Source organism: Oncorhynchus kisutch, linkage group LG30, assembly GCF_002021735.2.
Source record: "Oncorhynchus kisutch isolate 150728-3 linkage group LG30, Okis_V2, whole genome shotgun sequence".
NCBI classification, from domain to species: Eukaryota; Metazoa; Chordata; class Actinopteri; order Salmoniformes; family Salmonidae; genus Oncorhynchus; species Oncorhynchus kisutch.
Window position 1 is genome coordinate 45,960,162 of NC_034203.2, and position 22,427 is coordinate 45,982,588.

The 22,427-nt window shown below is 44.0% G+C and overlaps 1 protein-coding gene across 2 annotated transcripts; it reads right to left on the bottom strand.

The window, feature by feature from the left end:
- Window positions 1–1,337: 1,337 nt before the first annotated feature.
- LOC109884681 (cathepsin Z) lies at window positions 1,338–19,986 on the bottom strand. 2 transcript variants are annotated; one of them, XM_031810333.1, is made up of 6 exons: window positions 19,812–19,986; window positions 8,459–8,622; window positions 7,878–8,057; window positions 6,902–7,049; window positions 6,415–6,482; window positions 1,338–2,947 (listed from the first exon to the last, which is right to left on the bottom strand). In XM_031810333.1, the coding sequence occupies exons 1-6, from the start codon at window positions 19,949–19,951 to the stop codon at window positions 2,907–2,909; spliced, it is 741 nt and encodes a 246-aa protein (XP_031666193.1). In that variant the 5' UTR covers window positions 19,952–19,986; the 3' UTR covers window positions 1,338–2,906. The 2 variants fall into 2 exon arrangements, with proteins under 2 accessions (XP_031666193.1, XP_031666192.1); XM_031810332.1 differs by having other exon boundaries at window positions 6,415–6,580.
- Between the last annotated feature and the right edge of the window lie 2,441 nt (window positions 19,987–22,427).

The window sequence follows — 22,427 nt, forward strand, 5'->3', positions numbered from 1 at the left end:
ACCCCACTGCCCCATAGCTTGGCACCTTCGGTTTTGTTGCAGCATCTCAAATAGAACCAGGTTCTGGTCAAATAGAACCAGGTTCTGTTCAAATAGAACCACGTTCTGTTCCAATAGAACCACGTTCTGTTCAAATAGAACCACGTTCTGGTCCAATAGAACCACGTTCTGTTCCAATAGAACCACGTTCTGGTTCTGTGATGGTATTGGTGAGCAGTTCAGGCATACTGTACTGCTGTGATGGTATTGGTGAGCGGTTAAGGCATACTGTACTGCTGTGATGGTATTGGTGAGCAGTTAAGGCATACTGTACTGCTGTGATGGTATTGGTGAGCAGTTAAGGCATGCTGTACTGCTGTGATGGTATTGGTGAGCAGTTTAAGGCATACTGTACTGCTGTGATGGTATTGGTGAGCAGTTAAGGCATACTGTACTGCTGTGCTGGTATTGGTGAGCAGTTTAAGGCATACTGTACTGCTGTGATGGTATTGGTGAGCAGTTAAGGCATACTGTACTGCTGTGCTGGTATTGGTGAGCAGTTTAAGGCATACTGTACTGCTGTGATGGTATTGGTGAGCAGTTAAGGCATACTGTACTGCTGTGATGGTATTGGTGAGCAGTTAAGGCATACTGTACTGCTGTGATGGTATTGGTGAGCGGTTAAGGCATACTGTACTGCTGTGATGGTATTGGTGAGCAGTTAAGGCATACTGTACTGCTGTGATGGTATTGGTGAACAGTTAAGGCATACTGTACTGCTGTGATGGTATTGGTGAGCGGTTAAGGCATACTGTACTGCTGTGATGGTATTGGTGAGCAGTTAAGGCATACTGTACTGCTGTGATGGTATTGTGATGACAGACAAACAAATTACAACTCCATCCCACAGAAAACAGGCTGACATTTCAAGCAGCCTTTTCAAAACAGCTCTTACTCTAAAATAACATTGTCATAATTTCCTTCATTCCACAGTATCATTCCAACCTCATAGTGTGGAAGTATATATATTAAAAAATATATATGTTTTTGACTGAACTGGGCCTTTAAACGAGATTAACGTCTTTAGAGCGGCTATCTAATTTACTAAACTAACGACAACAGCCTCGCATGTAGAGATTAGTTTGTATCTGGGATTTGACCATCAGGACTGGACTCTCAGATTGGCAAACTATCCAATCTAAGAAAAGATCAGGAGCGTAATGTAACTAACCAGATTATCCTGATCATCCTAACCTTTCCTGACCCATGAACAGCTTTAAGGTACAATTACCAGCTTAAACCGGGTTAGTTTAGAGCCATGTTTTGCTGTACAAACTACAAACCAAATGGAGGAGAAAAAAGGCACAAAAAAAATCATTGTTTATTCTTTTCAAAGACATTTGTTAATTAATAAACACCAGTTAAATAGCCCTGTACAGAATTAGTGTGTCGTGTGGTTTAGTGTCGTTGTGTTTGACAGTGTTGTCACAAGACTGAAACATTGAGTTGAAAGGAGTCCGTCGCAGGACCTTGAGTGAGCTGAAAGCCATGGCCTGAGAAACAAATGTTCAGATTAAACTCCTAATATCAGTGGAAAATTAGCGATTAGTTACAGAGAACTGCCCATATTTACAAAGCGTCTCACAGTAGGAGTGCTGATCTCAGATCAGATCCTCTCTGTCCATGTAGTTCTTATTCACAACAATCTAAAAGGCTACACTGATCCTAGATCAGCACTCATACTCGGTTGCTTTATGAATACAGACCTATAAATGATAGAAAAGCATCTTAGATGTGTCTATCCATCCGTCTCTCTCCCTGGCCAGGGTAGGAGGGAGAGGAGGAGGAGAGAGGAGGAGGTAGGAGAGGAGGAGGTAGGAGAGGAGGAGAGAGGAGGAGGTAGGAGAGGAGGAGAGAGGAAGAGGTAGGAGAGAGGAGGAGGTAGGAGAGAGGAGAGAGGAGGAGGTAGGAGAGGAAGAGGTAGGAGAGAGGAGGAGGTAGGAGAGAGGAGAGAGGAGGAGGTAGGAGAGGAGGAGAGAGGAAGAGGTAGGAGAGAGGAAGAGGTAGGAGAGAGGAGGAGGTAGGAGAGGTAGGAGAGAGGAAGAGGTAGGAGAGAGGAGGAGGTAGGAGAGAGGAGGAGGTAGGAGAGGAGGAGAGAGGAAGAGGTAGGAGAGAGGAGGAGGTAGGAGAGAGGAGGAGGTAGGAGAGGAGGAGGAGAGAAGGAGGTAGGAGAGGAGAGAGGAGGAGAGAAGGAGGTAGGAGAGGAGGAGAGAGGAAGAGGTAGGAGAGGAGGAGGAGAGAAGGAGGTAGGAGAGGCTACTAATGAAGGACGAGGTAGGAGAGGAGGAGAGAAGGAGGAGAGAGGCTACTAATGAAGGACGAGGTAGGAGAGGAGGAGGTAGGAGAGGAGAGAAGGAGGAGATAAGGAGATGAGGAGTTGGGAGAGGAGGAGGAGAGAGCAGGAGAGAGGAGGTAGGAGAGGAGGAGAGAGGAGGTAGATGAGGAGTAGAGAAGGAAAGGAGAGGAGGAGAGAGGCTACTAATGAAGGACGAGGTAGGCTCCAGGTCCTATATTCACAAAGCTTCTCACAGTAGGAGTGCTGATCTCGGATCAGATCCTCTCTCTCCATGTAGTTCTTATTCACTACAATCTAAAAGGCTAAACTGATCCTAGATCAGCAGCTTGACTCGAAGATTTTTTTTTAATGATGTCCCTATCAACTTGAACGTCCTACTATGGGAACCATTTGACACCACTTCCTGTTGACGGCAGCACCGATCAAGTGTTTTGAGTGACGCACGGTATTCTCCAGTATTAATATTCAGTGATCAGGTCAGTCATTTCCTCTTGTCCTCTATGTAATGATGGGGTCTCCGTAAGCACAGCTCTTCTCTATGGCCAGGTTGTACCAGTTACCTTTCCCTCCTTTATAAGCACTGGTTACGATCCTCGCCCAGCCGTACTCTCCCTGCAGAAACACAAAATAAAACACATCATTTATGTATAGATGAGTAAAAGACACCGTTTGGCCCTAATCTATAAAATCATCCAAAACAGGAACAACAGAAAGGGAAGCTCATACACTACATGACCAACAGTATGTAGACACCTGCTCTTCGAACATCACATTCCAAAATCATGGGCATTAATATGGAGTTGTTCCCCCCTTTGCTGCTATAACAGCCTCCACTCTTCTGGGAAGGCTTTCCACTAGATGTTGGAACATTGCTGCTATAACAGCCTCCACTCTTCTGGGAAGGCTTTCCACTAGATGTTGGAACATTGCTGCTATAACAGCCTCCACTCTTCTGGGAAGGCTTTCCACTAGATGTTGGAATATTGCTGCTATAACAGCCTCCACTCTTCTGGGAAGGCTTTCCACTAGATGTTGGAACATTGCTGCTATAACAGCCTCCACTCTTCTGGGAAGGCTTTCCACTAGATGTTGGAACATTGCTGCTACAACAGCCTCCACTCTTCTGGGAAGGCTTTCCACTAGATGTTGGAACATTGCTGCGGGGACCTGCTTCCATTCAGCCACAAGAGCATTAGTGAGGTCGGGCTCTGATGTTGGGGGTGATTAGGCCTGGCTTGCAGTCGGCGTTCCAATTCATCCCAAAGGTGTTCGATGGGGTTGAGGTCAGGGCTCTGTGCAGGCCATTCAAATCCCTTCACACTGATCTCAACAAACCATTTCTGTAGGAACCTCACTTTGTGCACGGGGGCATTGTTCATGCTGAAACAGGAAAGAGCCTTCCCCAAACTGTTGCCACAAAGTTGGATTCACAGAATCGTGTAGAATGTAATTGTATGCTGTAGCGTTAATATTTCACTTGAACTAAGGGGCCTGAACCACGAAAAACAGCCCCATACCATTATTCCTCCTCCACCAAACTTTACAGGCACTATGCATTGGGGAAGGTAGCGTGCTCCAAACGCAAACCCAGATTCCTCTGTCGGACTGCCAGAGGGTGAAGCGTGATTCATCACTCCAGAGAACGTGTTTCTACTGCTCCAGAGTCCAATGGCGGTGAGTTTTACACCACTCCAGCCGACGCTTGGCATTACACATGGTGATCTTAGGCTTGTGTGCAGCTGCTCGGCCATGGAAACCCATTTCATGAAGCTCCCGACGAATAGTTCTTGTGCTGACGTTGCTTCCAGAGGCAGTTTGGAACTCGGTAGTGAGTGTTGTAACAGAAGACAGACGTCATTGTTAAGTTTCTTTGACATTCCGAGGCTGAACTACAACCTTCTATAGCCGAGGAGACAAAACATTTTTGACTTTACTTGGGGAGTAATATAATTCTGTCTATCAATTGATGAAAACAAAACAAATCAAATTTTATGTTTATGTTTGGAATGAGTTGGACCGCAGAGTGAAGGAAAAGCAGCCAACAAGTGCCCAGCATATGTGGGATCTCCTTCTAGACTGTTGCCTCTGGAGAGTCCTGCGGTTGCAGGCAGTGCAGTTGCTGTAACAGGCGGTAATACAGCCCAACAAGATGCTCTCAATTGTGCATCTGTAAAAGTTTGTGGGGGTTTTAGGGGCCAAGCCAAATTTCTTCAGCCTCCTGAGGTTGTCTGTGTGGACCATTTGATGAGTTGGAGTCTTGCGTGGCCACGCAGTCATGGGTGAACAGGGACTACAGAAGGGGGCTGATCATGCACCCTTGTGGGGCCCCTGTGTTGAGGATCAGCGAAGTGGAGATGTTGTTTCCTACCTTCACCACCTGGGGTGGCCCGACAGGAAGTCCAGGATCCAGTTTCACAGGGCAGGGTTCAGAGCCAGGGCCCTGAGCTGAATGATGAGCTTGGAGGGTACTATGGTGTTAAATGCTGAGCTGTAGTCAATGGACAGCATTCTAACATTGGTATTCCTCTTGTCCAGATGGGGTAGGGCGGTGTGATGGCGATTGCATCATCTGTGGATCTATTGGGGCGGTAAGCAAATTGAAGTGGGTCTAGGGTGTCAGGTAAGGTAGACGGTGATATGATCCTTGACTAGTCTCTCAAAACACTTCATGATGACGGAAGTGAGTGCTACGGGGCGATAATCATTTAGTTCAGTTACCTTTGCTTTCTTGGGTACATGAACAATGGTGGTCATCTTGAAGAAAGTGGGGACAACAGACTGGGATAGGGAGAGATTGAATATGTCCGTAAACACTTCAGCCAGCTAGTCTGTGCATGCTCTGAGGATGCGGCTAGGGATGCCGTCTGGGCCTGAAACCTTGCGATGGTTAACACGTTTAAATGTCTTGATCACGTCGGCCACGGAGAAGGAGAGCGCACAGTCTTTGGTAGCAGGCCGTGTCAGTGGCACTGTGTTATCCTCAAAGCGGGCGAAGAAGGTGTTTAGCTTGTCTGGAAGCAAGACCTCGGTGTCCGCCTTCTTGGCATTTCGAAAAGTTGAGTAGCAGTGGTCCAATGTTATTCCAGAGCGAGTACTACAGTCAATGTGTTGGCAGAACTTCGGTAGTTTTTTCCTCAAATTTGTTAAAATCCCCAGCTACAATAAAATTCAGCCTCGGGATATGTGGTTTCCAGTGTAGTTCTTTGAGGGCTGCCATGGTATCAGCTTGAGGGGGATATACACGGCTGTGACTATAACCGAAAGAGAATTCTCTTGAGAGGTAATACGGTCGACATTTGATTGAGGTATTCTTGGTCGGTGAACAAAAGGACTTGAGTTTCTGTATGTTGTTACAATCACACCATAAGTAGTTAATTATTCTCAGAGAGTTCTTTATTCCTGTCTGTGTGATGTACTAAGAACCCAGCTGGCTGTATGGAAGGGGACAGAATAACAGAGTATGTTACAGTCCCTGATATCTCTCTGGAATGAGATCCTCAATCTGAGCTCATCTACTTTATTGTCCAGGGACTGAAAATTAGCGAGTAATATACTCGGAAGCGGTGGATGGTGTGCGCGCCTCCTGAGTCGGACTAGAAGTCCACTCCGAATACCTCTTTTCTCCTCCAGCGGAGTCTTGGAGCTTCTGAAATAAGTTCCATTTCCCTGAGGGGGTACGAACAAAGGATCCACTCCGCCGGTGGTGTTATGGAGCACAAAAAAAACGAATTACTGCAAAGTTGCAGAGCTGCCATGACTGTCGGCGCCATCTTGCTTAAGCTATTCACTTTCTGTACAATAGAACACGTTTAAACCCAGACATCTTTTCTGGAACGTTGAAAGTCACTGAGCTCTTCAGTAAGACCATTCTACTGCCAGGATTTGTCTATGGAGATTGCATGGCTGTGTGCTCAAAATTATATACCTGTCAGCAACAGGTGAGGCTGAAATAGCTGAATCCACTCATTTGAAGGGGTGTCCACATACTTTTGTACATATTGTGTATGTTGTCCAGTCTTTCAATGAGTAAATATTCCATACAAGTCAAATAATGAATGTATTGTACAAGACAGACTAACCCAAGGCTCTCCCCAGGAGTTGCGGACCACCCAGTACTCTGTCCCGTCCTCCGCCACCCCCCAGCCTGCTACAGAGATGATATGGTTCATTAGAGACAAGGGGTGGAACTCGGCAAACACACCACCACGATACGCCTCCAGGCCCTTCGTAGCCATCACACCGCAGCTGGAGGAGAGGACGGAACAACAGCCACAATGTGAGAATGAGGTTTATCAAAAGCAAGAACACAAGTTACAAAGGACATTTTACTACATGTATTACACGTACGTATTGCTAACGTTATACATTTCAACACAAGGCTAAAAAAGGGCATTTTGTTGATATCAAAAAATATTGTATTATTTTGAGATTCAAAATGGGAAAATCCAATTTTCTACTTCTTGATTTTTTTATTAATTAAATTTAAAAAAAAAACTTTTACTTGTGATTTTGTTCTTCAGACTGAGAGAAATGTTAACATGACTAACCAAACAACACAGATCTCACCTGATTGGCCCGTTGGTGTATATCTCAGCCTTCATCTGGTTTCGTCCTGACACCTCCCCGTAGTCTCCTACCTTCCACAGGGTGTAGTTCTGCACCACAGCACACGCATCAGAGGAACAGGTCCCACACTGGTTGAACAGCTCACACTCTGTTGAACATAGAGCTCACTGGTTGAACATAGAGCTCACTGGTTGAACAGCTCACACTCTGTTGAACAGCTCACACTCTGTAGAACATGAGGCTCACTGGTTGAACAGCTCACGCTCTGTAGAACATAGAGCTCACTGGTTGAACAGCTCACACTCTGTAGAACATAGAGCTCACTGGTTGAACAGCTCACACTCTGTAGAACATAGAGCTCACTGGTTTAACAGCTCACACTCTGTAGAACATAGAGCTCACTGGTTGAACAGCTCACACTCTGTAGAACATAGAGCTCACTGGTTGAACAGCTCACACTCTGTAGAACATGAGGCTCACTGGTTGAACAGCTCACACTCTGTAGAACATAGAGCTCACTGGTTGAACAGCTCACACTCTGTAGAACATAGAGCTCACTGGTTGAACAGCTCACACTCTGTTGAACATAGAGACCACAAGGGTGAGTGATGGAACATGTAATGTAAACCGCCAAAGTGTATTTGTGAATGGAAATTATGCACAAGGATGAGTGATGGAAACTGCCAAAGTGTATTTGTGAATGGAAATTATGCACAAGGATGAGTGATGGAAACTGCCAAAGTGTATTTGTGAATGGAAATTATACACAAGGATGAGTGATGATGTTATGAGACAAAATTCAAATGTGACAATCCATGCCCCCTATCCCCCATAGTGCACTGCTTTAAACTAGCGTGTACAGAAAAATATCACCCACTCTTATCACCCAAATCAGGTGTTATGAGGAACTAGCACAAATCAAAACAAGATGCAGGATAAAAAACCAAGATGTTAAAAGACATGTTATAGGCCCTACTTTGGTTCTTAGCCTGATAGTTGTTGCATGTCTCGTCGGGGATACCCTTCTGGTGAGCGTATTGGTACACCCCTGTGTGGTCTCCTCCGTAGCAGGACCCAGCATGGCCACAGTCTATCACGTTCTGGACAGACAGATAGGCTGACGGCCACGTACCACCACGCTTGATGTTGATACGATCTGGGGGGGGGAAACAACAAACGTCAACAAATGTATTGATATGATAGGCATGACTGTAAATACGTTTATTAGATCACTTTTATCACAAGGTTAGCCTGTAAAAATATAATACGGAGTGACATTTGTAACAATAATGACAGCTTGTGATTTGTTACATTGTAACATGTTAATTGTTCACGTTAAGATCATTGTAACATGTTAATTGTTCACGTTAAGATCATTGTTACAATGTTAATTGTTCACGTTAAGATCATTGTTACAATGTTGTTACATTGTAACTAGTTAATAGTTCATGTTAAGTTCATTGTTACATTGTAACAAGTTAGTGAGTTATATCAGTCCAGAAATGGTCAAATGTGTATTATTGGCAACATTGTATAACATTGTGGAGGAGAAATTACCGGCAATTGCACTGCTAGATCCCATGGCCCAGCACGAGCCGCAGTACTGTGGAATGTGTTGGTTCCTCGTGATGCTGGCATAGTTTTTCCCCTCAATGTTTCTCCAGTCCCAAACTGCTGGCAGCTCAGACACATTAAGGTATTCATGTGGTCGGGGATATGTCCTGGGAAATGACAAGAACAACAGCTCAGATACATTAAGGTATTCATGTGGTCGGGGATATGTCCTGGGAAATGACAAGAACAAACAGCTCAGACACATTAAGGGGTTCATGTGGTCGGGGATATGTCCTGAACAAACAGCTCAGATACATTAAGGTATTCATGTGGTCGGGGATATGTCCTGGGATATGTCCTGAACAAACAGCTCAGACACATTAAGGGGTTCATGTGGTCGGGGATATGTCCTGAACAAACAGCTCAGACACATTAAGGTATTCATGTGGTCGGGGATATGTTCTGGGATATGTCCTGAACAACAGCATGTCAAAATAATGAGGGTTTGTTAATAAAACACTGTTTAGGGATGGATCATATTTGACAGAATGGTTACCTGGAGGAAAATGGGGGAGGGACCATGCTTTGTGTTTAGTATTTGTTTTAACACAGGGGAGGGTCATGTCATTTGTAATGATGGCTAGATATTGACGTCAGATAATATCAAATGAGCTTACAGGCTATTCAGTGTGGTCTCAATCAAATGATCCATAGCCTGTGGGCTATACAGCAGGTTATACAGCAGGTTATACAGGAGGTTATAGTTATACAGCAGGCTATAGTTATACAGCAGGTTATACAGGAGGTTATAGTTATACAGCAGGCTATAGTTATACAGCAGGTTATAGTTATACAGCAGGTTATAGTTATACAGCAGGTTATACAGCAGGTTATAGTTATACAGCAAGGTTATAGTTATACAGCAGGTTATACAGCAGGTTATAGTTATACAGCAAGGTTATAGTTATACAGCAGGCTATACAGCAGGTTATAGTTATACAGCAGGTTATACAGCAGGTTATACAGCAGGTTATAGTTATACAGCAGGTTATACAGCAGGTTATAGTTATACAGCAAGGTTATAGTTATACAGCAGGCTATACAGCAGGTTATAGTTATACAGCAGGTTATACAGCAGGCTATACAGCAGGTTATAGTTATACAGCAGGTTATACAGCAGGTTATACAGCAGGCTATACAGCAGGTTATAGTTATACAGCAGGTTATACAGCAGGTTATAGTTATACAGCAGGTTATAGTTATACAGCAGGTTATACAGCAGGTTATACAGCAGGTTATACAGCAGGTTATAGTTATACAGAAGGTTATACAGCAGGTTATACAGCAGGTTATAGTTATACAGCAGGTTATACAGCAGGTTATAGTTATACAGAAGGTTATACCGCAGGTATAGTTATACAGCAGGTTTATACAGCAGGCTATAGTTATACAGAAGGTTATACAGCAGGTTATACAGCAGGTTAAAGGTTATACAGCAGTTATACAGCAGGTTATACAGCAGGTTATACAGCAGGTTATACAGCAGGCTATTACAGCAGGTTATACAGCAGGTTATAGTTATACAGCAGGTTATACAGCAGGTTATACAGCAGGTATATAGTTATACAGCAGGTTATACAGCAGGTTATAGTTATACAGCAGGTTATACAGCAGGTTATAGTTATACAGCAGGTTATACAGCAGGTTATACAGCAGGTTATACAGCAGGTTATACAGCAGGTTATAGTTATACAGCAGGTTATACAGCAGGTTATACAGCAGGTTATACAGCAGGTTATACAGCAGGTTATACAGCAGGTTATACAGCAGGTTATAGTTATACAGGCAGGTTATAGTTATACAGCAGGTTATACAGCAGGTTATACAGCAGGTTATACAGCAGGTTATAGTTATACAGCAGGTTATAGTTATACAGCAGGTTATAGTTATACAGCAGGTTATACAGCAGGTTATACAGCAGGTTATACAGCAGGTTATACAGCAGGTTATACAGCAGGTTATACAGCAGGTTATAGTTATTACAGCAGGTATACAGCAGGTTATAGTTATACAGCAGGGTTATACAGCAGGTTATAGTTTATACAGCAGGTTATAGTTATACAGCAGGTTATACAGCAGGTTATAGTTATACAGCAGGTTATACAGCAGGTTATACAGCAGGTTATAGTTATACAGCAGGTTATACAGCAGGTTATACAGCAGGTTATAGTTATACAGCAGGTTATACAGCAGGTTATACAGCAGGTTATACAGCAGGTTATACAGCAGGTTATAGTTATACAGCAGGTTATAGTTATACAGCAGGTTATTATAGTATACAGCAGGTTATAGGTTATACAGCAGGTTATACAGCAGGTTATACAGCAGGTTATACAGCAGGTTATACAGCAGGTATAGTTATACAGCAGGTTATAGTTATACAGCAGGTTATAGTTATACAGCAGGTTATAAGTTATACAGCAGGTTATACAGCAGGTTATACAGCAGGTTATACAGCAGGTTATACAGCAGGTTATACAGCAGGTTATACAGCAGGTTATACAGCAGGTTATAGTTATACAGCAGGTTATACAGGTTATACAGCAGGTTATACAGCAGGTTATACAGCAGGTTATACAGCAGGTTATAGTTATACAGCAGGTTATACAGCAGGTTATACAGCAGGTTATACCGCAGGTTATACAGCAGGTTATACAGCAGGTTATTACAGCAGGTTATACAAGCAGGTTATACAGCAGGTTATACAGCAGGTTATACAGGACATGTTATACAGCAGGTTATACAGCAGGGTTATACAGCAGGTTTACAGCAGGTCTATTACAGCAGGTTATACAGCAGGTTTATACAGCAGGTTATACAGCAGGTTATACAGCAGGTTATACAGCAGTTAGTTATACAGCAGGTTAGGTAACAGCAGGTTATACAGCAGGTTATACAGTCAGGTTATACAGCAGGTTATACAGCAGGTTTATACAGCAGGTTATAAGCGGTATACAGCAGGTTATAGTTATACAGCAGGTTATTACAGCGAGGTTATACAGCAGGTTATACAGCAGGTTATAGTTTTATACAAGCAGGTTATACAGGCAGGTTATACAAGACAGGTTATACAGCAGGTTATACAGGCAGGTTATACAGAGGTTATAGTTATTACAGCAAGGGTTATACAGCAGGTTATACAGCAGGTTATTACAAGGCAGGTTATACAGCAGGTTATACAGCAGGGTATTAGTTATACAGCAGGTTATACAGCAGGTTTATAGTTATACAGCAGGTTATACAGCAGGTTATACAGGCAGGTTATACAGCAGGTTATACAGCAGGTTAAAGTACATTCTCGTAGAAGCACATAGCAAAGTTATATATCTATGAAAATGTACTTCCTTCCTGAGTGTTTTTGTGCTGCTGGGATGGTGTGAATAAAACTAGGCTGCATTACACACTGCAATGGATATTCCAACCCTGATCCCCAGCCTGCTCTGCTCTTCTTTTTTTTTTGTGTGCTCCTTATTAACCAATGACTGTGCTGTATAGGTCTACAGTGGTAGTTCAAGAGGAGAGTCAAAGGTTTCTTCTGAAAATAATGTTTGATTAGGCCTAGTCCCAAAACATGCACTTGGGTTATTGAGTTATTGACCTCACATTAAGACAGATTCTAGTAACTGACATTGTGGTTCTGAAACTTGAAGCAGCAGCTGCCACAATCAATCAGAAATGGACAGCTCACGGTGCTGAAAGTAGGCAAATTCCAGTAGGTACAATTAATTTAAACCATCTTCATTTTAATTAGACTCTACTAACAACAAGAGGGCTTTGTGTTGGAGCCTATGTCTTCCTATTTAAGAAAGAAGAGTTGGTCCTACCTGATAGACAGACATTAGGCTATAAACTGCTATATCCATAGATTTGTAGGTAATTTCCTCCACCCACCATACACTCTTTAAATAGCCTTCCTCTGTGTCAGTGAAGGGCTATTAAGTTAAAACCAGGACTGTATGTGGACACCTGTTCGTAGAACATCTTATTCCAAAATCATGGGCATTAATATGGAGTTGGTCCCCTCTTTGCTGCTATAACAGCCTCCACTCTTCTGAGAAGGCTTTCCACTAGATGTTGGAACATTGCTGCAGGGACTTGCTTCCATTCAGCCATAAGAGCATTAGTGAGGTCGGGCACCGATGTTAGGTGATTAGGTCTGGCTCACAGTCAGCGTTCCAATTCATCCCAAAAGTGTCCGATGGGGTTGAGGTCAGGGCTCTGTGCAGGCCATTCAATGGTCTTCCACACTGATCTCGACAAACCATTTCAGTATGGACCTCGCTTTGTGCACGGGGGCATTGTCATGCTGAAACAGGACAGGGCCTGTCAGCAACAGGTGTGGCTGAAATAGCCGAATCCACTCATTTGAAGGGGTGTCCACATACTGCTGTATATATAGTGAAGCTGGGAAAGATGTGACTCCGATGCATAAGGGAATATCATTGTTTAGTTTATTTGACATTGAGGCTGAACTACAACCTTCGATAGCTGAGGAGACAAAAAAAATTGACTTTGCTTGGGAAGTAATCGAATTCTGTCACTATCAATTGATTAAGCCATTAACTTTCTGTCCAATAGAAGATGTTTAAACCCAGACAGCTTTTAGGGAAACACTTGTGACCTTCTCTCATTGGGTTAAACCACAGAAGAAGAGTAGCCAGCAGTTCATTAAAGCTTACATTTTTCTGCATCGGTGGGCCCTACTCTGTCTGGGGATGAAAGGTAGGCCCTACTCTGTCTGGGGTGGAAAGGTAGGCCTACTCTATCTGGGGTGGAAAGGTAGGCCCTACTCTGTCTGGGGTGGAAGGGTAGGCCCTACTCTGTCTGGGGTGGAAGGGTAGGCCCTACTCTGTCTGGGGTGGAAGGGTAGGCCCTACTCTGTCTGGGGTGGAAGGGTAGGCCCTACTCTGTCTGGGGTGGAAGGGTAGGCCCTACTCTGTCTGGGGTGGAAGGGTAGGCCCTACTCTGTCTGGGGTGGAAGGGTAGGCCCTACTCTGTCTGGGGTGGAAGGGTAGGCCCTACTCTGTCTGGGGTGGAAGGGTAGGCCCTACTCCGTCTGGAATTTAGGTAATTTGTATGTTATTAAAAATATATATTCTGCTAATATGTTAAATTATGTAGACTTGCATGAAATGTTCATAAAAGGCCATTTTTTTCATGGAACTATGAAGAAAAAATATAATATATGAATAGTTTATATATATAGTATATATAATATAAAATATAATATATGAATAGTTTATATATATAGTATATATAATATAAAATATAATATATGAATAGTTTATATATATAGTATATATAATATAAAATATAATATATGAATAGTTTATATATATAGTATATATAATATAAAATATAATATATGAATAGTTTATATATATAGTATATATAATATAAAATATAATATATGAATAGTTTATATATATAGTATATATAATATAAAATATAATATATGAATAGTTTATATATATAGTATATATAATATAAAATATAATATATGAATAGTTTATATATATAGTATATATAATATAAAATATAATATATGAATAGTTTATATATATAGTATATAATATAAAATATAATATATGAATAGTTTATATATATAGTATATATAATATAAAATATAATATATGAATAGTTTATATATATAGTATATATAATATAAAATATAATATATGAATAGTTTATATATATAGTATATATAATATAAAATATAATATATGAATAGTTTATATATATAGTATATATAATATAAAATATAATATATGAATAGTTTATATATATAGTATATATAATATAAAATATAATATATGAATAGTTTATATATATAGTATATATAATATAAAATATAATATATGAATAGTTTATATATATAGTATATATAATATAAAATATAATATATGAATAGTTTATATATATAGTATATATAATATAAAATATAATATATGAATAGTTTATATATATAGTATATATAATATAAAATATAATATATGAATAGTTTATATATATAGTATATATAATATAAAATATAATATATGAATAGTTTATATATATATATAGTTTATTCATGTATTTATTTTGTTTATTTTAAAACTACTAATAGTTTTCTATCGAATTCTATAAACATGAAACCATTTAAGCCTAATTGAATAATAGTGAATTAGAAAGCAAAGTGGTATGTAAGGTTGGAGGAAATTGAGATAAACCTGTTAAATGATAGAAAAAGCATTGTGATTTGGAGGACCTGACCCAGCTGCATTATGAGGCATTGTGACTTGGTGGAGGACCTGACCCAGCTGCATCATGAGGCATTGTGACTTGGTGGAGGACCTGACCCAGCTGCATCATGAGGCATTGTGACTTGGTGGAGGATCTGACCCAGCTGCATCATGAGGCATTGTGACTTGGTGGAGGACCTGACCCAGCTGCATCATGAGGCATTGTGACTTGGTGGAGGACCTGACCCAGCTGCGTTATGAGGCATTGTGACTTGGTGGAGGATCTGACCCTGCTGCATCATGAGGCATTGTGACTTGGTGGAGGATCTGACCCAGCTGCATTATGAGGCATTGTGACTTGGTGGAGGACCTGACCCAGCTGCATTATGAGGCATTGTGACTTGGTGGAGGACCTGACCCAGCTGCATCATGAAGCATTGTGACTTGGTGGAGGATCTGACCCAGCTGCGTTATGAGGCATTGTGACTTGGTGGAGGATCTGACCCTGCTGCATCATGAGGCATTGTGACTTGGTGGAGGATCTGACCCTGCTGCATCATGAGGCATTGTGACTTGGTGGAGGACCTGACCCAGCTGCATCATGAGGCATTGTGACTTGGTGGAGGATCTGACCCAGCTGCATTATGAGGCATTGTGACTTGGTGGAGGATCTGACCCAGCTGCATCATGAGGCATTGTGACTTGGTGGAGGATCTGACCCAGCTGCATTATGAGGCATTGTGACTTGGTGGAGGACCTGACCCAGCTGCATTATGAGGCATTGTGACTTGGTGGAGGACCTGACCCAGCTGCATCATGAGGCATTGTGACTTGGTGGAGGATCTGACCCAGCTGCATTATGAGGCATTGTGACTTGGTGGAGGACCTGACCCAGCTGCATTATGAGGCATTGTGACTTGGTGGAGGACCTGACCCAGCTGCATCATGAGGCATTGTGACTTGGTGGAGGATCTGACCCAGCTGCATCATGAGGCATTGTGACTTGGTGGAGGATCTGACCCAGCTGCATCATGAGGCATTGTGACTTGGTGGAGGATCTGACCCAGCTGCATCATGAGGCATTGTGACTTGGTGGAGGACCTGACCCAGCTGCATTATGAGGCATTGTGACTTGGTGGAGGACCTGACCCAGCTGCATCATGAGGCATTGTGACTTGGTGGAGGATCTGACCCAGCTGCATCATGAGGCATTGTGACTTGGTGGAGGACCTGACCCAGCTGCATCATGAGGCATTGTGACTTGGTGGAGGATCTGACCCAGCTGCATCATGAGGCATTGTGACTTGGTGGAGGACCTGACCCAGCTGCATTATGAGGCATTGTGACTTGGTGGAGGACCTGACCCAGCTGCATCATGAGGCATTGTGACTTGGTGGAGGATCTGACCCAGCTGCATCATGAGGCATTGTGACTTGGTGGAGGACCTGACCCAGCTGCATCATGAGGCATTGTGACTTGGTGGAGGATCTGACCCAGCTGCATCATGAGGCATTGTGACTTGGTGGAGGATCTGACCCAGCTGCATCATGAGGCATTGTGACTTGATGGAGGATCTGACCCAGCTGCATCATGAGGCATTGTGACTTGGTGGAGGATCTGACCCAGCTGCATCATGAGGCATTGTGACTTGGTGGAGGATCTGACCCAGCTGCATCATGAGGCATTGTGACTTGGTGGAGGACCTGACCCAGCTACATCATGAGGCATTGTGACTTGGTGGAGGATCTGACCCAGCTGCATTATGAGGCATTGTGACTTGGTGGAGGACCTGACCCAGCTACATCATGAGGCATTGTGACTTGGTGGAGGATCTGACCCAGCAGCATCATGAGGCATTGTGACTTGGTGGAGGACCTGACCCAGCTGCATCATGAGGCATTGTGACTTGGTGGAGGATCTGACCCAGCTGCATCATGAGGCATTGTGACTTGGTGGAGGATCTGACCCAGCTGCATCATGAGGCATTGTGACTTGGTGGAGGACCTGACCCAGCTACATCATGAGGCATTGTGACTTGGTGGAGGATCTGACCCAGCTGCATCATGAGGCATTGTGACTTGGTGGAGGATCTGACCCAGCTGCATCATGAGGCATTGTGACTTGGTGGAGGACCTCACCCAGCTGCATCATGAGGCATTGTGACTTGGTGGAGGACCTGACCCAGCTGCATCATGAGGCATTGTGACTTGGTGGAGGATCTGACCCAGCTGCATCATGAGGCATTGTGACTTGGTGGAGGATCTGACCCAGCTGCATCATGAGGCATTGTGACTTGGTGGAGGATCTGACCCAGCTGCATCATGAGGCATTGTGACTTGGTGGAGGATCTGACCCAGCTGCATTATGAGGCATTGTGACTTGGTGGAGGACCTGACCCAGCTACATCATGAGGCATTGTGACTTGGTGGAGGATCTGACCCAGCAGCATCATGAGGCATTGTGACTTGGTGGAGGACCTGACCCAGCTGCATCATGAGGCATTGTGACTTGGTGGAGGATCTGACCCAGCTGCATCATGAGGCATTGTGACTTGGTGGAGGATCTGACCCAGCTGCATCATGAGGCATTGTGACTTGGTGGAGGACCTGACCCAGCTACATCATGAGGCATTGTGACTTGGTGGAGGATCTGACCCAGCTGCATCATGAGGCATTGTGACTTGGTGGAGGATCTGACCCAGCTGCATCATGACGCATTGTGACTTGGTGGAGGATCTGACCCAGCTGCATCATGAGGCATTGTGACTTGGTGGAGGATCTGACCCAGCAGCATCATGAGGCATTGTGACTTGGTGGAGGACCTGACCCAGCTGCATCATGAGGCATTGTGACTTGGTGGAGGATCTGACCCAGCTGCATCATGAGGCATTGTGACTTGGTGGAGGATCTGACCCAGCTGCATCATGAGGCATTGTGACTTGGTGGAGGACCTGACCCAGCTACATCATGAGGCATTGTGACTTGGTGGAGGATCTGACCCAGCTGCATCATGAGGCATTGTGACTTGGTGGAGGATCTGACCCAGCTGCATCATGACGCATTGTGACTTGGTGGAGGATCTGACCCAGCTGCATCATGAGGCATTGTGACTTGGTGGAGGATCTGGCCCAGCTGCATCATGAGGCATTGTGACTTGGTGGAGGATCTGACCCAAGCTGCATTGTGACTTAGTGGAGGATCTGGCACAAGCTGCATCGTGCAGAGAGCGTGATTTCAATTAGCGTGCAGATGTATTTTTGCTGAGAGCGGCGCTTGGCTTATTAGTAGACTTAGTTTTCCAAGGCATATTTTATTGTATCTCTGCAACCAAACTCTCTCCAGTCTTAGAAAAGGGAGATGAAACGTACCATCCCAGTGCATACCAAAGTCCTCTCCACCTTGGGATTTTTGGCCACTGGAACATTCCAACGGGAGATTGCGGATCGGTCTGGCATTTCACAACCAACCAGGAGCCGAATATTGCCTGCCTAAAATGCACATTAATTACTTAAATCATACAATGTGATTTTCTGGATTTTTGTTTTAGATTCCGTCTCTCACAGTTGAAGTGTACCTATGATAAAAATTACAGACCTCTACATGCTTTGGAAGTAGGAAAACCTGCAAAATCGGGCAGTGTATCAAATACTTGTTCTCCCACTGTGTGTGTGTGTGTGTGTGTGTGTGTGTGTGTGTGTGTGTGTGTGTGTGTGTGTGTGCTGGTCCATAGCAGACAGTGTGCTGGTCCATAGCAGACAGTGTGCTGGTCCATAGCAGACAGTGTGCTGGTCCATAGCAGACAGTGTGCTGGTCCATAGCAGACAGTGTGCTGGTCCATAGCAGACAGTGTGCTGGTCCATAGCAGACAGTGTGCTGGTCCATAGCAGACAGTGTGCTGGTCCATAGCAGACAGTGTGCTGGTCCATAGCAGACAGTGTGCTGGTCCATAGCAGACATTGAAGAGTCTCTCTGCTCTTCTTCTGTTGTACTTATATCATAATTTTGTTTTACGTTTTCAAATCAAACCATTTCTTTTTAATTTCATTAACTGTTCTGCACTCAGATGAGGCAGAATTTCCCACAGCTCTTAACCTGCTCCCAAGCTGAGGGCTCCAAAAAGTACGGCCTGTTTTGCTTCTACTTTGGTGATCAAAGGTTCTATTTCCGCGTCCGAAAAGTTGTTTTTCTTTGTCTTCTTTGATTTCTTCTTGGTTGGAGGACAGAAATTAGTGACATTTCTTGCAGATTTAAAGGGACGGTTTGTGACCATAAATGGTCATTTAGGGCGGTTCTTTATGTAAATGAGACGTCACGTGTACTAGCACGGTGTTTTAGAACGCGTCTGATTTATCAAGGTAAAAATACTTACAGGTATGTGTAAATCCAAGTGTACGAGCATCTTTTTTTGTACTTGCGAACATTCTAAATGTTCTTTGTACAAGTTAATTTAGAAGCTTTTCTACGCAACGTTGGTAAATGAGGGCCCTTGGCTGGCGTGGTTACACGTGGTCTCCGGTTGGAGGCGGAATATGGTAGAGTAATGAACATTCAATTCTCTGGCAACCGCTCTGGTGGACATTCCTGCAGTCAACATGCCAATTGCGAACTCCCTCAAACATTTTGACATCTGTGGCATTGTGTTGTGTGACAAAACTGCAGATTTTAGAGTGGCCTTTTACTGCCCCCAGCACAAGGTGCACCTGTGTAATGATCATGCTGTTTAATCAGCTTCTTGATATGCCACACTTGTCAAGTGGATGAATTATCTTGGCAAAGGAGAAATGCTCACTAACTGGGATGTAAAAACAAATTTGTGCACATTGATAATTTCTGTGATCTATAACTTATAGCTCATGAAACATGGGACCAACACTTTACATTTTGCATTTATATTTTTGTTCAGTGTATATTTTGCTAAAGGGATGGCCATTCATTTTAATTGAATGGGTCAGATTTTCTCAATGTAACTCTTACTATAAATAACATTCCCTCCCTTATGTAACTTCACAGTAGTCGACTGGGAAAATCTTTTCGGTGATTTTCTTCTAAAAATATCTCTGATCAACGACCACTTACTTGACAGATGTAGGTCTACCGTCCCGGATAGGTTTGTAGCATGCCCCTAACGTACTCAGGAAATCGCTGTCCGCTGCTTCCAAAATAAACAATACGTTGGACAAAAATGACAACAAAAACACTGTGACAGCTGGCGCCATGTTGCTGTACTTCTTCTTCGTTGATATGTTTAATGCGCGTCTATGCTGTAAAAGCGAACGGGTGCCACCTAGCGTCACGGCATGTAAATAATCTTATTCCGGTGTTATTTCTGTGCTATTACCGTTCAGTAGACGTTCACACTGTTCATTGTACAGTGGTGTAAAGTTAATGACTGCTTTTACTTCACTACTTTCCTAATTAAAATAATGTACTTTTTACTCCGTACATTTTCCCTGACACCCAAAAGTACTCTTTTTTTTCAAAAGTTTTGAATGCTTAGCAGGACAGGAAAATGGTCCAATTCACTGGAGGACTCACTTATCAAGAGAACTGGTCGTCCCTACTGCCTCTGATCTGCCTCTGATCTGGAGGACTCACTAAACAGAGAACATCCCTGGTCATCCCTACTGCCTCTGATCTGGAGGACTCACTAAACAGAGAACATCCCTGGTCATCCCTACTGCCTCTGATCTGGAGGACTCACTAAACAGAGAACATCCCTGGTCATCCCTACTGCCTCTGATCTGGAGGACTCACTAAACAGAGAACATCCCTGGTCATCCCTACTGCCTCTGATCTGGTGGACTCACTAAACAGAGAACATCCCTACTGCCTCTGATCTGGAGGACTCACTAAACAGAGAACATCCCTGGTCATCCCTACTGCCTCTGATCTAGAGGTCTCACTAAACAGAGAACATCCCTGGTCATCCCTACTGCCTCTGATCTGGAGGACTCACTAAACAGAGAACATCCCTGGTCATCCCTACTGCCTCTGATCTGGAGGACTCACTAAACAGAGAACCTCCCTGGTCATCCCTACTGCCTCTGATCTGGAGGACTCACTAAACAGAGAACCTCCCTGGTCATCCCTACTGCCTCTGATCTGGAGGACCAACTAAACAGAGAACATCCCTGGTCATTCCTACTGCCTCTGATCTGGCAGACTCACTAAACAGAGAACATCCCTGGTCATCCCTACTGCCTCTGATCTGGAGGACTCACTAAACAGAGAACATCCCTGGTCATCCCTACTGCCTCTGATCTGGAGGACTCACTAAACAGAGAACATCCCTGGTCATCCCTACTGCCTCTGGTCTGGTGGACTAACTAAACAGAGAACATCCCTGGTCATCCCTACTGCCTCTGATCTGGTGGACTCACTAAACAGAGAACATCCCTGGTCATCCCGACTGCCTCTGATCTGGAGGACTCACTAAACAGAGAACATCCCTGGTCATCCCTACTGCCTCTGATCTGGAGGACTCACTAAACAGAGAACATCCCTGGTCATCCCTACTGCCTCTGGTCTGGTGGACTCACTAAACAGAGAACATCCCTGGTCATCCCTACTGCCTCTGATCTGGTGGACTCACTAAACAGAGAACATCCCTGGTCATCCCTACTGCCTCTGATCTGGAGGACTCACTAAACAGAGAACATCCCTGGTCATCCCTACTAGCCTCTGATCTGGAGGACTCACTAAACAGAGAACATCCCTGGTCATCCCTACTAGCCTCTGATCTGGAGGACTCACTAAACAGAGAACATCCCTGGTCATCCCTGCTGCCTCTGATCTGGAGGACTCACTAAACAGAGAACATCCCTGGTCATCCCTGCTGCCTCTGATCTGGAGGACTCACTAAACAGAGAACATCCCTGGTCATCCCTGCCTCTGATCTGGAGGACTCACTAAACAGAGAACATCCCTGGTCATCCCTACTGCCTCTGATCTGGAGGACTCACTAAACAGAGAACATCCCTGGTCATCCCTACTGCCTCTGATCTGGAGGACTCACTAAACAGAGAACATCCCTGGTCATCCCTACTGCCTCTGATCTGGAGGACTCACTAAACAGAGAACATCCCTGGTCATCCCTACTGCCTCTGATCTAGAGGACTCACTAAACAGAGAACATCCCTGGTCATCCCTACTAGCCTCTGATCTGGAGGACTCACTAAACAGAGAACATCCCTGGTCATCCCTGCTGCCTCTGATCTGGAGGACTCACTAAACAGAGAACATCCATGGTCATCCCTGCTGCCTCTGATCTGGAGGACTCACTAAACAGAGAACATCCCTGGTCATCCCTGCTGCCTCTGATCTGGAGGACTCACTAAACAGAGAACATCCCTGGTCATCCCTGCTGCCTCTGATCTGGAGGACTCACTAAACAGAGAACATCCCTGGTCATCCCTGCCTCTGATCTGGAGGACTCACTAAACAGAGAACATCCCTGGTCATCCCTACTGCCTCTGATCTGGAGGACTCACTAAACAGAGAACATCCCTGGTCATCCCTACTGCCTCTGATCTGGAGGACTCACTAAACAGAGAACATCCCTGGTCATCCCTACTGCCTCTGATCTGGAGGACTCACTAAACAGAGAACATCCCTGGTCATCCCTACTGCCTCTGATCTAGAGGACTCACTAAACAGAGAACATCCCTGGTCATCCCTACTAGCCTCTGATCT